The sequence below is a fragment of the Labeo rohita genome, chromosome 9 (assembly GCF_022985175.1).
Source record: "Labeo rohita strain BAU-BD-2019 chromosome 9, IGBB_LRoh.1.0, whole genome shotgun sequence".
Classification (NCBI taxonomy): domain Eukaryota; kingdom Metazoa; phylum Chordata; class Actinopteri; order Cypriniformes; family Cyprinidae; genus Labeo; species Labeo rohita.
The window spans coordinates 3,894,061-3,916,571 of NC_066877.1; the positions used below are offsets into that span (position 1 = coordinate 3,894,061).

A 22,511-nucleotide genomic window follows, 5' to 3' on the forward strand; every position below is an offset into this window, starting at 1 on the left:
CTTTTCACTATAGTACTCCAAAAGCTTCAACAGTAGTTATGTGCTGTCACTAAAACAGGGCCTATCCTAGTCAGTTTCCAAGAATAAAATGTTTCTAAACATAAAATGTTTTGTTGCAACAGAAGTGTTTTTTTTTTTTTTTTTATAATAAATACAAGTAGAAAAAAAGAGTCATTTTTATCATACATATTCAAGAAAAAATAATTGAACTGCTTTGGAAAAACTGTAGTTTAGATGATGTATCTATTAAACCTTTCATTAAAAAAAAAACAAAAACAAAACCTTATTCTTTGGGAAGGATTTTGTGGGATTACCTGGTACATGCTGAAAAAGCCGCATCCAAGAAACATTCAAAAACAATTAAAGGTCCAACTGGCTTTTATGCAGATATTGTTTGGCCTGAAGGAACTTAAAAAGGTCAAAAGTCATTCAAAAACAGGACTTTAAAATCAGACATTTACTTTCATAATGTTGTGCAAATGTCATATTTACCATCCTGCCTTCAGTACTTTCCCAACAAAACTTTCCTATACTCTACCACAGTATGAAAATTCTCTCATCATTTCCTCAACTTAAAAGTTGATGATTCAAAACCCAGACAAAGTAAGCATGGTGACTTTACCAGGTTTGTGTCTTTTTCTAATTAAAATGTTTTACATGTAAACTAATGAACAGCACTGTTAAAATATATATTTTAAATATAGTCTACTCACATGAGACAAAGCCTCTAGACTGATAATGGTTCTAAAATCATTCTGTGTTCATTAGGGCTAATTTTCATGTTTCATATTCATATTTTGTCCATATTTTATTTTTTACTTAAAATACATTATTCTGAGAAATATTCAACTAACCCAAGTCTGATATGGAAGCCCGTTTTCGCCACTGAATAATAATTTAAAAAAAGGTTATTGCGATACAAACTCGCAATTCTGACATTTTTCTCAGAATTGTTAGATATAAACTCACAATTGCAAGTTATAAAGTCGCAATTCTTAGTCATAATTGTGTGATATAAACTCGTAATTCTGAGAAATAAAGTCGCAATTGCATGATATAAACTCGCATTTCCGAGTTATAAAGTCAGAATTCCGAGATATAAAGTCGCAATTCTGAGAAATAAAGTCAGGATTGTGTGATATTGTGACACGGTCAATGACGAATCTTGAGACGTTGGATCCATATGCAACAGTTTATTCAAATCGGACAAAACAAACAGGCAAGGGTCAACACCAGCAGACTGGAGTAGCGTAGGCAAGTCCAAAGGGATAGTAAGTGTCCATGCAAAGGGTCGGGGCCGGCTGCGATCAAAAGCAATAGTCCGTGGGGATAGTGAGGGTCGACGAAGGGCAGGCAGCAAAGGTTCACAAACAAGGTTAACAGTCCGGTTGACAACAGAAAAGGCAGTCCGATAAATAACGCTCAGGATTGAGGGCATGACCAACAAAACTTTGCGATGAACGCGCCGGCTAGGCGTGCTGAAATGGCCGCCCAAGCGGAAGAGAACCGCGGGACCCGGAACCGGGAGAGAGCGGCCCCAGGCACGGGATTGTGGGAAACGTAGTCAAAACTCAGGTGAGGGTTCCCGCTGGCGCGGGACAGGGGAAGCCACAGAGATCACGCTTGTGACAGAGCCCCCCCCCCGCGAGTGCCTCCTGGTGCGAGGAGGCAACCGACGCCGGGGTCTACCCCTGAGTCGGGGCCCTGGCCGATCTGGGTGAGCAGCGTGGAAGTCCATGGTGAGGAAGGGGTCCAAGATGTCTTCGGCGGGCACCCAGGACCGCTCCTCGGGGCCGTAACCCTCCCAGTCGACCAGGTACTGTAGGTGACCGCTCCGGCGTCGGGAGTCCAGTATTGTGTTGACACGGTAGGCCTCCTCGCCGTCGATGAGCAGGGGGGCTGGTCTCTGTGGAGCGGTCTCGTCTAGGATCCCCCCCCCATCCAGGGGGCCAGCGGGCTTTAACAGGGAGACATAAAAAGTTGGTGAGATGCGGTACTCGGGTGGTAAAGCAAGTCTGAACGGTACGGGAGTGATTTGACGTATGATCTTAAATGGACCCACGTACCTGGGGCTAAGTTTCTTGCAGGGTAGGCGGAGACGCAGGTCCCGGGTCGAGAGCCAGACCCATTGGCCGGGCTCGTAGGCAGGGTTGGGTCGACGTCGGCGATCCGCCTGGGCCTGGGTTCTGCGGACAGCTCTTTGCAAGTGAACGTGGGCTCGGTTCCAGGTCTCCTCGCTCCGTTGGAACCAGGAGTTGACCGCGGGTAAGTCAGACGGCTCCCCTGACCAGGGAAATAAGGGAGGCTGGAAGCCTAGGATACATTGAAAAGGTGTTAGGTTAGTAGATGCTTTACGAATTGAGTTCTGGGCATATTCGGCCCAGAGGAGGTAACGGCTCCAGTCCTCCTGGCGGTCGTGGCAATACGAGCGTAGAAACCGGGTCAACTCCTGGTTCAGCCTCTCAACCTGACCGTTGGCCTCCGGGTGATATCCTGACGTCAGGCTTACATTAACTCCCAGAAGACGGAAAAATTAGACCAGAGGCGAGAGGTGAACTGTGGGCCACGGTCAGACACGATATCCTCTGGGAGGCCGTAATACCGGAACACAGAGTTGCAGAGTGCCTCAGCCGTCTCCATGGCCGTGGGTAGTTTCTGGAGAGGGATGAGGCGACAGCCCTTTGAGAATCTGTCAATCACAGACAGAATGGCAGTGTAACCCTGGGACGAGGGGAGGTCTGTGATGAAGTCCACTGCTATGTGGGACCAGGGGCGCTTGGGAACTGTGTAAGGACTGCAGTAGGCCAGCGGGTAGTTGACGAGGGGTCTTGGTGGTACAACAGGTGACACAGTTCTTAACAAAGTTTATGGTGTTGTGGCGCATTTTGGGCCACCAGAAACGATTACGCAGGAGATCGAGCGTGGCCTCGATTCCTGAATGCCCTGAGCTGGGTGTGATGTGGACCTCGGAGAGGACGCGTGGGCGGAGCACTGCGGGCACATAGGTGAGGTTATCTGGACAGTCTGCGGGAGGAGGGTCCTGGACCTGGGCCTCCGTGATTTCTGTCATGATGTCCCAGGCGACTGGTGCGACAATTATGGAGGCAGGGAGGATGGAGGATGGGTGGCGTGGTCTGGTTCGTGTATTCGGGACAGAGCGTCAGCTTTCAGATTCTGAGACCCAGGACGGTAGTTTATGGTGAAATTGAACCGGGTAAAGAAGAGTGCCCATCTCGCTTGTCGATGGTTGAGCACCTTGGCGGATCAGAGGTACTCCAGGTTCTTGTGATCAGTTAAAATGACAAAAGGACGGCGAGCTCCTTCCACTCCTCCAGGGCGAGCTTAATTGCGAGGAGCTCTCAGTTACCCACATCATAGTTCTTTTCGGCTGGGCTGAGTTTGTGGGAGAAAAAGGCGCAGGGGAAGGTCTTTGGAGGCTGGCCCTGTTTTTGTGAAAGCACAGCCCCCACCCCTGTGCTGGAGGCATCGACTTCAACGAGGAAGGATAGCTGAGGATCTGGGTGCCGGAGGACAGGAGCTGAGGTGAACCTCTGCCGAAGCTCATGGAAGGCACTCAGGGCGTCAGGTGACCAGGTGAGGCGGGTTTCACCCCTCTTGACCATAGCTGTGAGTGGGGCAGCTACCGTGCTGAAATTGCGAATGAATCTTCGGTAAAAGTTGGAGAATCCCAGGAACCGTTGCAGCTCCTTAAGGGTTCTGGGTTGGGGCCAGTTTTGTACAGCTTTGACCTTAGCTTCATCCATAGCCACGCCCTCCGGGCTGATGATGTACCCCAAAAAGGCAATACTTTCCTGATGAAATTGACACTTCTCCTCCTTGGTGTACAGTTTATGTTGGATAAGGCATTGGAGGACTGACCTGACGTGCTGGACATGTTCGGCATAGGAGTTGGAGTAGACGAGAATATCATCCATGTACACAATGACAGAACGGTTCAGCATGTCTCTGAATACATGGTATTCCACGGGGATGGTGCTGCAAGGTGGAGGCGTGGCTGGCTTGGGTGGTGTCTGAGGAGCTGGGTGGATGCAGTGCTCCTGACAGTGTGGTGAGCAGTGGGTGATGACTCCTCCTGCCTGGGTTCGTGACGGTTGAGCCATGGATAACCTGAGATGAGGGGTGACTGTGGTGAGGATATGACAAAGAACCGGATGGTTTCCTGATGTCCGGGTTCTACACGGAGGGTGAGGTCTTTGGTGACGTGATTGACGCGGCCTGTCCCTAATGGTCTCTCGTCGAGGGCGGCCACTGCCACGGGGTGAGCACAAGACAGAACAGGCAATCGGTTAGCATGTACGAAGTCTTTGTCAATAAAGTTGCCGGCTGCGCCAGAATCAATCAGAGCCATGGTTCTAACAGATAAGCCGCCTGAGTAAAGCATCACAGGGATCTCGCAACGATTCAAACAGGATTTAGAAACACTCACCGAGGTGGGAGGTCGTGGTGGTCGTGTCGGGCAGGTGGCGCGAATGTGACCCGCCTGTCCGCAGTAGAGACAGAGGTTGTTACGTAATCGACGCTCCCTTTCCTCAACGGTGAGCCTTGTTGTTCCCAGCTGCATTGGCTCAGGGTTTGTGGAGGCTGACGGCTGAGGCTGAAACGTTGCAGGGAAAGTCCGGCTGGGCTTACGGGACCGCATTACCTTGTCGATCCTGATGGAGAGGTCGATGTATTGATTTAGCGAAAGCCCCTCATCACGGCAGGCTAGCTCCACCTGCAAATCCGCGTTAAGTCCCTTGCGGTAGTGTAATTTGAGAGGACCGTCATTCCATCCACTTTGCGCCGCCAGTGTTCTAAAATCTAACGCATATTCGGCGGCTGTACGGCGTCCTTGCCTCAACGCCACAATCTGCTCACCCGCCTCACTTCCTTCTGGAGCAGGCTGGAAGACCTCCTTAAAGCTCCGGAGGAAAGTAGCAAACGTGGGGTAAGTGGATTGTCCGAGGTCCCACACCGCGGTGGCCCACTCGAGCGCCTTTCCAGTTAAGAGAGAGCAAACAAACGCTATCTTGCTCTCATCCGTAGCGTAAAGGTTAGGCTGTTGGTTTACGAACAGGGTACATTGTAACAAAAAACCCTTACATTTATCTGCTGTTCCATCAAATTTTTCTGGGAAGGCGAGTCGGGGGCTGGCGGTGACGGGCTGAACCGCTGGGAGTTGTGCAGGTGGAGGTGGAGGAGTGGCGACGGGAGGTGAAGCTACCTGTAGTCCTTGGGCCGCTTGCACCAGCTGCTCGGTCAGGGCGGTGAGACGTTCTAGTTGTTGCTGGTGCTGGGTTAGCATGGTAGCTTGGGCAGACATCTCCGACGCGAACTGTGAAACTGTCGCTTGATCCGACGGCGGCGAAGTTTTCTGTGACGCGGTCAAAACTCAGGTGAGGGTGGGGGGGAGCCACAGAGATCGCGCTTGTGACAGATATAAACTGGCAATTGTGAGTTATTAAGTCAGAATTGTGAGATATAAACTCTGTGAATTAAATTCTGTAAACATATCAGTCTTTTTTTTTCTTCCCAGAACTGTACTTTATAACTCGCAATTTCGAGTTTGTATCTCATAATTCTGAGAAAAAAGGTCAAAACTGTAAGATAAGACTCGCAATTGCAAGAAAAAAAGTCAGAATTGCGAGTTTAAATCTCAATTCTTTTTTTTTCTTGCAATTGTGAGTTTATATCCTGCAATTCTGACTTTATAACTCGCAATTATACGTTAATATTTCTGATAATTCTGAGAAAAAAAGTCAGAATCGTGAGATCAAAAGTCGCAATTACCTTTTTTTTTTTATTTTTTACTCAGTGGCGGAAACGGGTTTCCCTAGGATTTCTAAACACTAACTTGAATAAACCATGTTTTCAGTTTTACTGAATCTGTCCAATTTATACAGCTGATCCTGTGTAAATAATAAAGCCTTGTGGACTATTCACAGCTCACAATCTTAAACCACACCATGCAAAATATCCCAGATTAAATAAACATGAGAAACTACAGTCAGAGGTGTAAAATACTGTTGATTTTATTGTTTACTTTGATGACTTTCTCTTATAGTTGAGAGTAACAGCAGCAGGTAAATGGAGGAACATTTAGGCTAATAAACAGTGCTGATGAATAACAGAGAAAATATAAAAGGCAAGTGTCCAAAATCGAACCTGAAACCTCAAATGTGAAAAACAACATGGGAATTATTTTTAATTCTGCAAAATGAGTTGCTATTTATAACAAAAGATAATACATTCATTCCTTTTTTATTAAAGGATAAGAAGCAACAAAATGTTATTTTTCCTGATATGTGAAGCTCAGCTTAACTATCATATCATGGCTAAAAACACAGGGTCAACTGTGGTACTTCAGTGTGGTATGTTACTGTTTTAACCCTTCGCTTTGTGCAACAAACTCGTTTGCATAGTAAATAAAAGTTTTGTAGCTGACATGCACAAACAGCACAGCACAGTCTTTGTAATATACATATTCCTATGGGGTTGGGCACTCATACTTCATACTTACAGAGTAATAAGCCCACTATTGTAAATTCATGCAGCAAAGCAATCATTTCCAGTAGGGTTAGCAGCCCTGACAGCTGAGGGAGATGGATGACGAGAAAGGCAATATTATAAGGTCTGAATAATATTTCTCGAAAATCTGACCATCTGTACAATTACAATTGAGTGGCAAAGATGAAACAAAGTAGGACTGATCAGGTTATTGCATGTGTTTCCAGTGATCAGTTATGAACCTCACCTCATCAGTGGAAACAATTTCACAGTAAAGTGCTGTATATAACGTCCCAAACTTACACTTTTACTTTAGATCTTTGGCTTAGAGTCACCGTCTCATTCAACATGGGTGTTGAGGTACAGCATCTATAGATGCGTTCACTCACGTCCAGCTGCTTAGCCCCATGTCAGAGCAAAAGACCGACAAATAACAGACATATCAATGCACAATTTGCCAGATATACACACACTATTAAACATACAAGATTAATATGAAATAAACATGGTTATAGTAACATATTTTGAATGAACATTTAGTCATGAACATTTTTAAAAATGGGCACCAATTGCACTCTGTAAAAAACGAAGAACAAGGCAGCAAAATATTTAATTACAGTAAAATTATGTTAGAAATTATATTATAATTCACCTTAAAAAGATAATTCGTCCAAAAATGAAAATTCTGTCATTATTCACCCTTGTGTCTTTAATAATACTAAGTTAATTTGAATGGAGCCCTGCACGATATGTAGAAAAACAAATTAAGAAATCGTTACCACAACTTATTAATTTATTCTCTCTTGACCACAACCTAGCTAAATTAAAATCAGGAACAAATTAGTATTGGAATTATTTTTGCAATTATGCCTTAAACCATCAGCACAGAGTCAAAGAACAACTATAGTCACATTAGCAATGTGCTTCCCAATCCTCCTCAAGTAACATGTATTTTTATGCTTCAACCTAGTTCAAGCTAGTCTCAGCTTCGTATACCATGTTCATGGACTGTTGGCTCAACATCTAATGCATATGGCTCACAAAGTGGGAAATATTTTGAGATTTTCAAAGTCGTCATCTGATTGGTCGAATTTGATAGGGTTTCCGAGAGAAGTGTGTGTTGCATTTTGTAACGGTCTATCTGGAAACAAAACTGCCATTGTGTCAAATCCCTTTATAGAAGAAGAAAGCCAACTGTGACAATGAGCGCTTATCAGATTCAGCTAAATGCTGGACTTTCAAAAGTATCTGAAGATCACAGGATCATTGATAGAAAACTGAACTATATTCTTAAACTGTCAAACAGACAACCTCTTTGTTGGTTCTTGGCCAATGAAAGCTAATATGGAGTCCAGACCTTCTGCCATCAGTCTGAAGGTCTTACTATGTGAGACTAAAAGTTAGCCTACATTATTGCTGCATTGCAAACGGGATAATTACACTTTCCGAAGTGAGTGCTTTCATGGTCGCCATATAGAAGGATCGTTCCAAACCGAAGTGCTCAAAACTCGCCACTTCAAAGGACCCTTTGGAAAAAAACACATATGGACACTTGCTCTCTTGATTCTTAGCTCACGTCTAATTGTGCAATTATGGCGCCTCCTTAATTGGCTCAGCAAGATGACAGAAGTGTGTGCCAAGGAACAGTTTTCTGGTCCCCTAAACCCTTCATCCTTTCAAAGCTCTTATTCTGGAGGATAAACCCTCAAAAAATTAGATCATAGGAATGAACCCTTCAGAATGGAACTGTATCATTTTGAAGGCTACAACCTCTGGACACAACCCTGCTTTCTAACGTCAAGACACGCAATAAAAGGTATCTTTACCTTGTTAATTTAAGTTTTTGTTCTAACTTATTTTTGTTCAGTTTCTTGATTTAGTCGATCTACTTGACCATTAAACTGAGTGTGATCCACTGATGTCAAACTGACATTGATTTGAAACAGAAGAATTTCCACACTTTGGAAATGATCAGGGGGCCGCAGTAAGACATGAACTTTTCAAGTGTGCTGTAGAACCAAAATAAATAATGAAAAAAGGGCCCTTTCAGTTTCCCAGGCAGAAGGCAGCTTACGGAGGGGAATGAGGGGACATGCTTTGGCCACCAGGATGGTGGTTTTCCCTGGCAGGTCAGTAATGAAGTCTACACAGGCATGTCACCAGGGAGGCTGGAAAATTGGCAGAGGGTGGCCAGCAGACAGTAATTTGGAGGATTTGGATTTTGGAGCACACTTTGAGCAGTTCTTTACAAATGAGGTCATGTCAGAAGTGAGTGAGTGTGGCCGATTCCATTTCCCTCTCTCTCTCCCACTTCCTGCACTGACATATTAAAATAAAGGTAAAAATGGCAAAAAACCTGAGCCCTTCTAGCCAGTGCCTCTAATCTTCGAAAGCTAGCTTCATGGCTAGAAGCTCAGAGTTACCCACATCGTATTTTCTCTCAGATGGGCTCTTAGTTTCTCTGAGAAAAATACACAAGGAAAGAGTTTAGAGGGTGAACTGTAACGCTGAGACAAAATGACCCCCACCCCGGAGTCAGAAGCGTCAACCTCCACCACAAAAAGTAACGTGGGGTCAGGATGGTTCAGAATGGGGGGGTTAGTGAAGAGAGTCTTAAGTTCCTCAAAAGCTTAGAAGGCAGCATGGGGTCCAGTGGAGGGTTTGGGAGGAGTCACGGAGGAGGAAGGTGCGAGGGGCAGCAACAGCATTAAAATTCTGTTTTTAAAATGCTGTTTGAAGTGCTCCAGGGATAACTGTTCGTCCTGACTGGCTAACTCAGCCTGGAGTTGATGGAGTGGATGGTCTTGAATGGGCCATTAGTCCAGCCTCTCTGCACAGTGCAGGGTGCGTAATGACAGCGTGTAATCTGCCGTGGTGTCCCCACCTGATTGGATAGACATTAAGTGATCCTCCACGCTAATGCCTCCCTCCTGGTTATCAAATATGTCCGCGAAGTGGGACTAGAGTAATTCTAGGGATTAACGAGCAGCCCAGCGCTTTCCCAGACAAAATGGAGACAATAAAAGCTATCTTGGCTTCCTCGTTGGTGAATGCTTGTGGTTGCTGTGCAATGTAGATGAAGCATTATAGAAGAAATCCACGGCAGTGGCCGGGAGAGCCGTCATATCTTTCCCAAAGTGCGGGTCAAGGATTCACCGCTAGCGGGGCGAGCAGGAGAGCGCTTAAGATGGTGGCATTGCTGGTTCCCATCTTGGTAACTCAACGAGCGGGTGGAATAACAAAGGATTGCTGTTGAAGAGGTCCGGAGGACCACCATCCTTGGTGGCTGAGAGGCGGTTGAGCTGGTTGTGCTTGATGAGCATTGCGGCTTGTAAAAAGAAAGAAGCTTGAGCTAAAGCCTAAGCTGGATCCACTTGCGGCGAAGTCTTCTGTGACATTGAAGACTCTGGAGACTCAAGAGCAGGGGTCACGAGACTCGGTCCTGGAGGGCCGGTGTCCTGCAGGGTTAAGCTCCAACCCTAATCAAACACACCTGAATCAGCTAATCAAATGCTTGGTTGATATACTTGAAACTTTCTGGTAGGTGTGTTGAGGCAAGTTGGAACTAAACTCTGCAGTACACCGGCCCTCCAGGACCAAATCTGGTGACTCCTGCTCAAGAGGATCCATGCGCAGAGGGTTTTAATTGAGCAGACAAAGCAGGGTCAAAACAGGCGAAGATCATACACAAAATAAGCAAGTAAATCTGAGCAGACAGAGGCGTAAACGGGTACACAGCAAAAGTCCAAACTCCGGGGGGAAATAAATGGAAGTATAACTCAGAACTGTCAACGTAAATCATAAACAAGACTTCTCAAGTGTACTGTGTCAAGCTAGGCCTATAAATACACAAGCTGATGACATTGTTTTGTGTGAACTTTAATACTAAACGTGACAATGGATATTTTGCCTCAGATCTTGAAAATACAGTTGTAAAAGAAAATAAGTGAGAGTTCAAACTGTGAAATCTGTGCATTCAATAGAAAGACTGTATCAATCACTCATTATGTATTTGGAATAATGGTTAATTAGTTTTATATTGAATAATTAGATTATGTACTAATCTTATTTTGCAAGTGAAAGCCCGCTCACACATTCTGGTAGGCTTTTAGATTGATTTTGTCGCATCATATACCATGTCACATCTGGTATAGAAAATTGTCTTATCTATGTGCAATGGTAGTTTGCTCTGTTTCTTAAATTAGATCTTGTTGCCATTCACAGAGTATGGAGAAGTGTTGCCATAACATTCTGCTTGATATCTTCTTTAGCGTTTCACTTAAGAACAACATGAAAGTGAATAACTAATGACAGAATTTCATTTTTGTATGAGCTCTGGCCATTTCTTCATAATTCAACTCAACATTTCTCTCTAAGGCTAAGCCATGAAGCTATCAATTACTTTTGTCAAATAAACAAAAAATGTTTGAGATCGTGTTGGTAGTAGTTCATAGGTTGTTACGCTGTATTCTGCTGAATATGGGCATTAGCCATGCAAAACCTTCAAATAGGTGCCAAGGCCAAGCTGTTGTGATGCTCATGTAATGTCATGCTCCTGTAATGTAAGAATGATCTGATTGGTTGCTAGAGTAGAGGGATGTCTCAGTGAGAGAAGGTGGAGCTTATAAAAGGAGATGGAGCTACATAACTAAGGTACTGTTGGTTGAATTCTTTACTATTATGTGTAATATTTTCAAGTATAACTAATGCCAGAGAAGAGCAGCAAAAACAGTAACCCAGTCGAATACAGAAGCTCTGGAGATCTGAGAGTTCCTTCTGTCCACTAGATGGCAGCAGCATTTGGATCGTATCCTCGCCTTTTGACGTTTCTTGTTGTTTGGAAGAAGAGGAAAGAAAAAAGTTATTGGGAAACAAAACACTGCTGTTCCATGAAATCAAAATTATTCATAAACAAGACTCTGGTTCAGCTCCACTGCATCCAAATAAGAAGAATGAAATTCTACAATCTAACTTAGCATCTACAAATGGTCTACAGCGGTCACTGAAATATGTTGCTTACATACTAAAGTTGTTTACAGATTGTGGAACTGAAGCAGAACGTTCTTCATTACAGAGAACAGCACTGTTGCCATGCCTTACATTAGCGGACAAGGACATAAAGAGCAACAGACTGGCAATGGACTATTTCAGAATGGACTGCTTCAAGAAGAACAGACCATGCTCAGTGAACATGTCATATACTGTAGGGGTGTACGTCTTGAGGGCGTTCACAATGACAGCAATTTAAGCAACCTGAAATACTTCATTTTACAGATTTTAGGTGAAATGCACAATAGTGTGACAAGATGAAAAAAAAAAAAAACTTTACATCTAGTTTGTGTCAAGTTCATAGAAAATATGCTTTGTATCTATGTTGGTTTTATATGGTTCTGAAACACCTTGATGTTTTTAAAACTACATTTAAATGTCATGTACTGTAACCATCAAGTAAAAATCTATTTAGTCAACACCATTAACATGAACTAACAATGAAAAAGACTTCTAAAACATCTTAATTAATGCTACTTTAGTGGTATTTGTTAATATTATTTAACAGACCTGAGTTAACATGACCTAACAATGACAAACAAATCGATCATGATCCACCTTTGATAGTCATCGCATACTCCAATTGAGCAGAAACATCTTCTAGCAGTACTGTAAACTGACAACCTCCGGTGAATTCAGTGAATTGCTGTCAGCATGAAAGGCCCTTCAGATGACCTAACTGCTTATGAAATGATGCATTTTCTGGACAGCCCCATGCAGACAGGGTAACTGTGTGAGGGAGTGAAATGCCAGCTTTTCTGGACGTGGTCATGCAGACCAGTGCCAGTGAGAGCTGTCTATACCAGGTGGGTTTGCCAGCCAGCACCTCCGCAAGGAGACAGGGAGTGAAGAGCGCATGTCATGTCACAAAGGCCTCTTGAGTTTACACAGGACTGAAAAAGAGCGTAAGGGTTATAATGATGTCTCGCCACACTCCTCCATTACTTACGCCCACACACTTTCACATCATTTAAAAGAATAGTGCACTCAAAAATGAAAATTCACTCATGTACTCACCCTCCAAATCTGGATGACTTTCTTTTTTCAAATATAAATAATAAAAATAAATACCATTAAATATAAATAATCCAAAACTCAAATTCTGAAACTCTAACTATATTAAGTTTAATTTATAATTTAGTCAATATAGTGCAAATTGTCCCTCCAGTTACTTTTACATCTGACAGCTAACTGAATCTGGTCTGACTGAAATGTGATCCAATGATGCACCTTAAACATAAAGTGAGGGATTGTAATCAAATTACTCCACAATTCTAGACAATTTTCACTGTGTAAAAAAAAGAGCATTTGCTTGTGCTTCACAGATGAAAGAAAGTCATTTGGAACAGTAAGAGGGTGAGTAAATGATGACAAGATTTTCATTTTTGGGTGAAAAAGCCCTCTAAAACTGCTTGTGAATATGTAGTTCATTACAGAACGTTAGGTTACCAATCATAACATAAGCATAGATATCTATACTAGATACCACATTAGACTGCTCCAGACATGTCAGCACATCCAGTATCTTGGTATGGTTATTTCAGACGCTGCTTATCAGTCACATTATAAACCAATACATTTTCGAAAATATCACATATCTACAATGGCATTTTAGTGCCACATTAAAAAAATCTAAAATTAGGAAATTAAAATGGTAATAGTTTGAGAAAAAATATTTAGAGAATAAAGTTGAAATTATGAGAATAAAGTTAAACTGTTTTGAGAATGTTTTGAATATATCTGGGATTATTAGCAGAAATCATGTGCCATATTTATGATTGGAAATAATATTTCATGTCTGTGTTTGGATTCGTTATTTGTAGTGCGCCAGCCCCACAACAATAGCATTATGCCTTGTGCTTTTGGTACTTTTAATATAAAACAAAGTCTCAGCTTTTAAAATCAGTTTTATAGCGAAATACATACAGTGTGACTTATAATACAAGCTCTTTAATGTGGTGTGACCATAGACTGTAAAAAATATGGACGTAATGTCGGTGACGTCACCTGTAGGTTTCTGAAGAGCATTTTTGAAGCTCTTAGTGGGCGGGAGTCGACTGTTGCCATCTTGGAATCGTGCCACTGCATGTCACTCCCGGATAATCGAAAATCGGCAAAGAGGCGGGGCGTGGGTGGAGCTGGTTGCAGAAACCACGCCCACCTAGCACGACGGTGGTGACAGCAGCGGCAGTCCACCTGTCACTCAAGTGGCCATGCCTTAAATTATGCAGGCTTAGTATAATTTAAACGGATGAGTTATAAAAAATTCACCCCCCTCACAGTTGACATGAAGGGAAAAATTAGCTATATAGACCAAAACCACTTTTTGTACCAGGCTGTAAACATGTTTTTTTTATGCTGTAAAGTTGGGCATTTTAAGATGGGGAGTCTATTGGATTGACTCCCTTTTGGAGCCAGTGTCTAGCAGCCAGTCGATGAATTGCAGTTTAAGTCACTTCTGTGTTGGCTTCAATAGAGAGAGCGGGAGGTTGGCGCTTGGGCGTGACAGATCACTGCATTCATGTGAATCAATTCATTAAATTATAGTCCTTGGTGAAAGTTCCACCACCTCACTCCACTCAGCAAAAACATCTTTCATTCCTCACATGCATTAAATTAAAAACAACAATAAAATGTTGTAAAGAAAGGCTGAAGTGGGTTCCAACTCATTAACATACATTATATTGTCTTTTCTGAGGTATAGACCTATAATGTTAAGTGACTATTCACAAGTTGTTTTATTTACAGTAAAATATAGTAAATGATTGGACATAATATTTAACATCTTCCATTAATTATTTGCAGCACCCCAGCCACCACATAATCACAATAATTTTGTGCTTTGTTGCTTTTTATATAACAGATCATCTTTCAAATTCTGTCAATTTGATCACGAAATACAAATTCTAAATGTGTCATTCCTTTTTATTTCAAGTTTATAGCAAGATATAAAAGTGAAGGAACATCAGAAGGCATGAAAAAAAAAGTATACCCTAATTTAATGAAATGAATGTCTCATTATTGTAATCGTAAAGATGACTGATTCACATGCTGCTTAAACTGAAAAGAATACAGTGATCTGTCACACCACATGAAAGAGTGTGAAAAACAGTTATTTTAAGACATATTGTTCGTATTTTTCTATAAAACTGACATAATTTGAAAGCTGAGACTTTGGAATTTCTCCCAGTGCTCCCAATATCTGGGGCATTTGCATGCTAATTATATTTAATATAATTTTAAACAAATACATTTTCATTTTATTGCAATTAACATGCTATTAAGTGTCTGTAAACACTGCATTTGGTTTGCATTTACGTATATCCTTATATTCTTCTATAAAGTCAAATTCATAAATCCTTAAATTTATTTCAGTTATTATGTATATATTTAATTTAGCAATTACTAGGTTGCAGAATCAGACTTGCTTTTGAGTGTTTACACACTGGCTTTGACTCTTCCAATAAAGCAGATGGCTTACATTTAAGTGGCCTATAGGAACAGCTGCTAATGCGGTATATAGTTGTATGACTGGTTGTCTAAGATGAGTTGTTTTTATGTTATGTAGTTTATAGATTACGACAGTAGAATACTGTGGCTGAATTTAATTGCACAGAACACTGAATGCAATTCACTACATTATTGTCTGAAATTTTTAAAGCTGTTTCAGTTTCAGTTGATTCTAAACTATTCCCGACATGAGAAAACATTTTCTGCACTATGTAGATTCAGCCTCTCCAGCTTGTGCTGTGAATGTGAATGTGAGGCTTGCGGATGGTGAATGACAACTGAGGCTGTGTGTCATTTTAACATGCAGGTCAGGATTTCAGCTGGGCCCTTCAAGCTGGTTTGAGGTTCTGCTGCAGTGACTTTTGCCAGCTTTAGACCAGTGTTAACGCTTTATTCATCTCTGGCTCTCAGTTCTTCACTTTGTAGAGCGTTTCTGGTCCTGGTACAGTGTCTGCAGCAGAAACCCAAACCGTGGTGAGTGTAAGCTGCAGGTATATATTGTTGCCTGTAGTTAGAGCGAAGAGACATGCAGACCGGTGCTTACTTAAACCCCCAGCCCGTCCCACCCAGGACTATAGCTGCCACCAGGATGGCCCCTGCGATCGACCCTATGATGAGATTGGTGGCACTAGGACCTGTTCGGATAAGTGTGGGTAAACAGGACATGAGCTTTGATTCTCTAAATCTCAAAGTTTCTGTTACCAGTAAATTCAAGCATTAATATCTGGTACTCAGCCTGTAACACTGCATGTGAAAACAAAGTAGTAAATTGTGGTTTGTCACGTCACATGTTGACAACAATCCCTTCCTGCCTTCTTAAGTGGGTGGTTGTAAGTCAATTTGAGATTTCTAGATTGCACCACCTTATTAAAAAAAGTTCAATAAAGAGATAAAAAGAAAACTACATTGCTACTCATATTACAATTTTTATAACTGTGTTAATATTGCTACTAAAACAATTACATTACATTACATTGGTGTTCAAATTTTTGGTGCCAGTATTTTTTTTTTAAGAAATGAATATTTCATTCAGGAATGCAGCTTTAAATTGATCAAATGTGACAGTAAAAACTTTGTTATGCCGAGGACCATAACTATAACTGTAACTAGAAAGCTGTGAAAATCCTTCTAATTCCATTAGAACTGAAGTCCACACATTTCCATAATAACACAGTATCTTTGGAATCACTTTAAATGACCATGAGCTCTTTAAACTTCAAAGGGATGGTGATGACATAGATTATTTTATTATTTTGTTCCTTGAGTTTTACTTAGAATGTTAATAAAGTTTGTTAATAATGTTTGTGCCAGGGTGACGTCATCTTGCACCTCGGATCCAAACAAGCCATTTTTGGAGCTTGATTAAATAAATGCTTTGTTTATAGTGAGAAGGATGTTTTAAGCTATAAAACTTGCAGGATATTTTAAAGGGATAGTTCACCCAAAAATGAAAATTTGATGTTTATCTGCTTACCCCCAGGGCATCTAGATAAACATCAAATTTTTATTTTTGGGTGAACTATCCCTTTAATGATACAAAGACCTCTTATATGCCAAAAGATCAAGGCAAATTTGATTTCTAATGTCATGACTTCTTTAAAGATCTTGAGCATTTAAAGTGGCAGAAGACATAACTGCTGCACATTTTTAATAAACAGAGCGTTGCTGGGGACATTAATTTAGTTATCATTATAGTTATTGTTTTTTGGTGTGACTGCAGTTTTTCCAAAATATTTCTATTTCAAATAAATGCTTCTTCTTTTAAACTGTCTCTTAATCAAATAATCATGAAAAATGCATCATGGTTTGCACAAAAATATGAAGCAGCACAACTGTTTTCAACACTGATAATAATGTTTCTTGAGCATCAAATCATTAGAATGATTTCTGAAAAAAAAAAAAATTAAATTTTAAAATATAATACAATTTAAAAGTTGTTTTAAATTCTATTAGTTTTTACTGTCATTTTGACCAATGTAGCCTTGGTGAGAATTAGAGACTTCTTTCAAAAGACAAAAATCCTACCACCCCAGACTTCTGAACGTCTTAGTCTTATTCATGAATTTCTGTGTAAATCAATCACACATCCATTCAAAATAACCAAAGATTTAACCATGATTTACACTGAAATCTCTTCTGCTGGTGTTTTATGACTAAGCTCCATTGTCTCTGTATGTGTTTGTATCAGTGCAACAAACCCTTGGGTCCCTCATCTTCAGCAGGGGGCGGCTCTTTTGGAGGGTCAGGCATACTGCAGTCTGTCCCCGCCCACGTTGTGTCACATGTACATGTCGCCTCATTATTGCAAACCTGTTTCAATTCAGAATGGCCAAAAATACTGAAAATATTAATTATTTCTCAAGCATTACTTTCTCAGTATAATGAGTATTGGATACTCAGAATAACTGAGCAAACCTCAACACCTCAACATTCAGTGTGTGCAGTCAGGTTTGTCTCACCCCGTGACTGGAACAGATGTGTCCGTTGGGTCCAGTGGGACAAGAGCTCAGGTTCAGATACTGAATAGGGAGGCACTTCCTGTCCAGACACATCATAGACGGACCGCATGGAGTTCCATCCTCGACATAACCGAGATCAGTCTGATCATCCAGCAATACGTGACCACCACTGAGAAAACAGTATGTGTGTGTTCAGATCAGAGCGATTTGATACTACCAGCATAATCTCAGAAATCAAGATTGATCATATATCATAGCAATAGATCATACATGATAAAAATTATATTATATATTTGTCTTTGTGTGTCTCACCTGCAGTCGATCAGTCTGCCCTGATGGTTGAAATTTGTGGGAGTGACTTCTCCTTTTATAATTCCTATCCGTGGGATTCGGCCAGTGTTAGCACACAACAGATATCCACAAAACACATCACTGCAATAGAGACAGCACAAAAATCACAGTGACTCCAGAACATCTGGGGACCCCAGGGGCCACAAGAGGGTGTTAGAGGATCTGTTAAACATTTTAGTTAAAAAAGATTTAAGATATTAAATAAATGTCTTTAACACCATCATTTTAACACATTCACAATATTTGATAATACTGATTCTGCTAAAGAGCGTTAAAAGCTGAACATCAGAGCAAGTGTAATGATCTTATTCTAATGACAATGGCAACTTTTAACATATAAATATGCATAAGTGTTAATAAAAAAAAAAAACAAAAAAACAACAACACATCTTTTGAAGCACTGTAACAATATACAACATAAATTATGCATATACTGTTACTAGTCAAGAATTAATGTTAAAACATATGACAGCGATTATAAAATATTTAAGCTGTTCGTCTTTGTTCTACACCTTTACTCAACAGTTCCACAGAGTTCAACACAAAATACATGAATATATGAAATGTACGGACTGAAACAGTGATTGTCGTTTAAAATGAAAATAGATAAACAATGGTCTGTAGAGTTTTGTGGCATTAGCATCTGTCAGCATCAAGTCCTGTTTTATGACTATTTGTATTTAGCTGTACACCGATTCCAAATCGAAATGTAGCAGGCATTACAAAGCTAAAGTTTTAAAAAGGTCTGAAGCATATAAGCTCTATTATAACCAGTTTAACCAGTAATGATGAGTAAAAACTTTGGAGTGTTTGCTCTACTGTTTGTGGTGCAGAAATTAATTATACTTCCTATCATGCAGTTTAAGGAGAGACTACTCATAGTGCCCTACAGCACTGTAGCATTGAGTTTTGCATGGTTTATAACTCACTGCTTACTGCACTGGATCCATTTGTCTCCATCTTGGCCACAGTTGCCCTTCTCTGAGCCCTCTGTGTTCAGTTTCTCATAACAGAACTTCTCTGAACTCGCAGCCTCTGTATGAAAACAGAAAGAAAAACGGTGAAAGTGGGAAACAATTTGTTGCAGTTGCAAATATTTTGGTATTCACGTTTATTTATTTGTTTTTTGTTTGCATTGGAACAACACACACACACACACACACACAAAAAAAAAAAAAAAAACACAGAAGAAAAGTCAAATCTGATACAATTCCACACAAAACCCAAAAATTGCACTGGGCAAAATTACTCGCACTTAATATTTGGTAGCACCCCCTTTGGACAAAATAACGGAAATCAATCGCATCCTGTAACCATGAATGAGATTCTTACATCTCTCTACTGGAATTTTGGACCACTCTTCTTTTGCAAACTGCTCCAGGTCATTCAGATTTGAAGGATGCCTTCTCACAACTGCTGTTTTGAGATCTCACCACAGATGTTCTATGGGATTCAGATCTGGACTCATTGCTGGCAATTTCAGAACTCTCCAGCGCTTTGTTTGTAACCATCTCTGAGTGCTTTTTGAAGTGTGTTTAGAGTCATTGTCCTGCTGGAAGACCCATGACCTCTGGTGGAGACACAGCTCTCTTACACTGGTCACTACGTTGCGCCCCAGAATTCTTTGGTAATCATCAGATTTCATGATAGTGTTCACACAGTCAAGGCATCCAGTGCCAGAAGCAGCAAAGCAACCCCAAAACATCTTTGAACCTCCACCATGTTTGACTGTAGGGACTGTGTTCTTTTCTTTGAAGGCCTCATTTCTTTTTCTGTAAACAGTGCCATGATGTCCTTTACCAAAAAGCTGTACTTTTGTCTCATATGTCCACAGTACTTTCTCGCAGAAGGATTGTAATTTTGTCACATAAGTTTTGGCAAACTCCAGTCTTGCTTTTTTATGCAGTGGTGTCCTCCTGGGTCTCCTACCATAGCCTCACTTTTCATTCAGATGGTGACGGATAGTGCGAGCTGACACTGTTGTACCCTGTGTCTACAGATCAGCTTGAATTTGTTTGGAAGTTAATCTGGGTTCTTTACCACCATTCAAACAATCCTTCATTGTAATTTTTCATTAATTTTGCTCTTCCATCCATGTTCAGGGAGGTTAGCTACAGTGCCATGAGCTGTAAACCTCTTGATGATACTGCGCACAGTGGACACAGGAGCATTAAGATCTCTGGAGATGAACTTGTAGCCTTGAGATTGTCTATGTTTTTTCACATTTTTAATCCACAATTTTGTCCATTTTTTCTTTTTAATCCACAACACTTCTTTCTTTTCTCCATGCTCAGTGTGACACACAACTCAAAGGTTGAGTCAATTTTTCTCCATTTTAACTGGTTGCAAGTGTGATTACTATATTGCTCACACCTATTACTTGCCACAGGTATGTCTAAATACAAATTACAGGAGCATCAATTTTAACATGCTGCAAGATTAGAAAACTGATACTTTCGAATGTTAGCATTACACATACAGTTTCCTGTGTGTTTTCTAACACAGTAGGTTTGGTCAGTATGGTGCTGCAATTGAGAGGTGAAGCATTGTGGTACAAATCCCATGAAACTACATTCAACAAAACAGTCCAGCATATAAGGAAGTTAGTGGCATGGCTGCATAAGCGAGTGTGAGTGTGGTCAGTATGTCACTGTCGAACATGATAGAGCATTAACCTTTTAACAACCAGACATTTCAATTCTGAACCGTCAAAATACGTACTTGAAGCAACGCAGCAATGTAATTACCAATGTAATAAAAACATGCCACGGTCACATATTGAACACACGTTTTAGCATCACTCACTGGACATTTCACTTTGAAACTGCTGCAAAACGTGCAGCAAGGTACATAATATCCATGTTGCAGAAACAGTACCACAAGCATATATTTCCAATCAGGCTGCATTTGTTATTCTTCTGGTTGAAACTAAAATTATATTATAAAACATATTGAAAGAAAACTATAGAGCCTCGAGGGGACATGGTGATGAAAAAACATTTCATAGTGTGAAAATCAATTATTCTGTCACTCTACGGTAAAATAAATGCACAAGGAAAATGAAGATCAAGTCAACAGTCTTTAATAAATCCACAAAAGGGTAAATCCACAGAAGGCAGGCGGGAGACACATAGGGACATAGTAGAACGGACTGAGAACAGTGAACTGACAACTTAAATAGGAGGGCAAATGAAGAAAATTAATGACACACACCTGAACCATACGACACAATCAAAGGGAGACAGAAATTAGGTCACACTGAGCACATGAGGGATGAAAACAAAACAGTCAATGGGTGTGAGAGTTCGCCCCCTCCTGGAAGGCGCGACCCTGCACCGCAGGAACAACAAAGGGTGGGACGTAGTAGGAAGAGGACAAGGAAGAGGATGTGGGATGGTGACAAGAGGTGGCAAAGGGCTGGCAGGAAGGTGGGCTGGCAGGAAGGCAGGCTGACAGTACTGGTGGAGGTTCGGGGGGAGGACAGACACCCGGGAGAAGGACGACGAACAGAGTCAAGGGCGGATCAAACAGATGAGGGAGCCAGGACACAAACAAAAGGAGCCAAGGCCGATCAGAAGGAGGGAGGAGCCAGGTAGAAAACAGGAGGGATTTGGAGCAGCAGAAGTCAGGCCAATGGAAGGAGGAGTCACGGTGGAGGAAGGTCTGATGACTCCACGGGGCTGACCGACAGTGGTGGAGCAGGTGGGAGTGGAGCTCAAGGCAGAGATGGAGAGCTGACAAGCTAGGGTGACACCAAGGATCTGGATGGCCCTGGCAACCTAGGCAGAGACAAGGATCCGGAAAGCCCCGGTGGAGCCAGAACAACAAAGGACCAAGGTGAAGCCGGGGGGAAGGAGGAGCCTGACAGAGCCAGAGGGATGGAGACACAAGATGTAGGTGGAGGAGTGGAGTCCCGAGCCGGTGGATAGTCGACGACTGACCAAGGCAGAGCTCGAGGGATGAGGGATCCCAGCGGAGCTGGTGGACTGACGGGTCACTGTGGAGATGAGGGAGCAAGGTGTCAACGGGCCACCACACAGTGCAGAGGTGGGGGAAGATGGGGAATGGGCAGGAGTTTGGGAAGATCAAGGGGGTTAGAGATGGTATGTGCGGTATGGGCAGATGGACATTTCAACAACTGCCTCCTTGGCCGAAACAGGACAGACAGAGAGTTCAGGGCAGGCAGATGACAGGGGAAGAACTGTATATACACAGTCTACTGAGCTCAGTTCACCCTCAGCCAGTGGGCAGAGCTTGCCTCCGCATCCTCGCTGTCCATAGTGATCTCTCACATGGTGAGCGCTGTTGCCGGCTCACACACCTGGACTGACGATCCAAGAGATCTGGGTAATCTACAGATCTGTTGATGGCTTGTTGATCATGGTGGCCAAAGGCTCTCTGTGTGCGGTGGACTCGGGCTTTAGCTCTGCACAACGGGGTGATGGTGGCCTGGGGTCTGAGCCTGGCTGTGTTCTGGATCAGGGGTAGACGCTCTCCAGACACCGGATGATGGCCGGTCCAGTCCAATGGTGTCTGGGAGGTTGACAGGGCTATCCAGAACAGTGAGTTCAGCGTTGTGTCATCAAAAGGTGTTAAATGGGGAGCTGACCAAAAACAACAGCATAGTGCAAAAGG

At 42.0% G+C, this 22,511-nt stretch overlaps 1 protein-coding gene across 3 annotated transcripts in view; it reads right to left on the bottom strand.

The window, feature by feature from the left end:
• Nucleotides 1–6,021: 6,021 nt before the first annotated feature.
• The window catches only part of LOC127170905 (disintegrin and metalloproteinase domain-containing protein 23), a 60,655-nt gene continuing 44,165 nt past the window's right edge, over nt 6,022–22,511 (bottom strand). The window contains exons 21-26 of one of the 3 annotated variants that reach the window (XR_007828422.1): nt 18,806–18,911; nt 17,838–17,957; nt 17,526–17,694; nt 17,265–17,376; nt 12,360–15,701; nt 6,022–11,336 (exon numbers count right to left, since the gene is read on the bottom strand). Coding sequence is in view for 1 of the 3 variants with exons in the window: in XM_051119230.1 (XP_050975187.1) it covers nt 11,291–11,336; nt 15,611–15,701; nt 17,265–17,376; nt 17,526–17,694; nt 17,838–17,957; nt 18,806–18,911 (644 nt within the window). In the remaining 2 variants the exon portion in view is untranslated. Of the gene's footprint in view, nt 11,337–12,114; nt 15,702–17,264; nt 17,377–17,525; nt 17,695–17,837; nt 17,958–18,805; nt 18,912–22,511 lie in introns of all 3 variants that reach the window. The other 2 variants (XM_051119230.1, XR_007828423.1) reach the window with 2 other exon arrangements.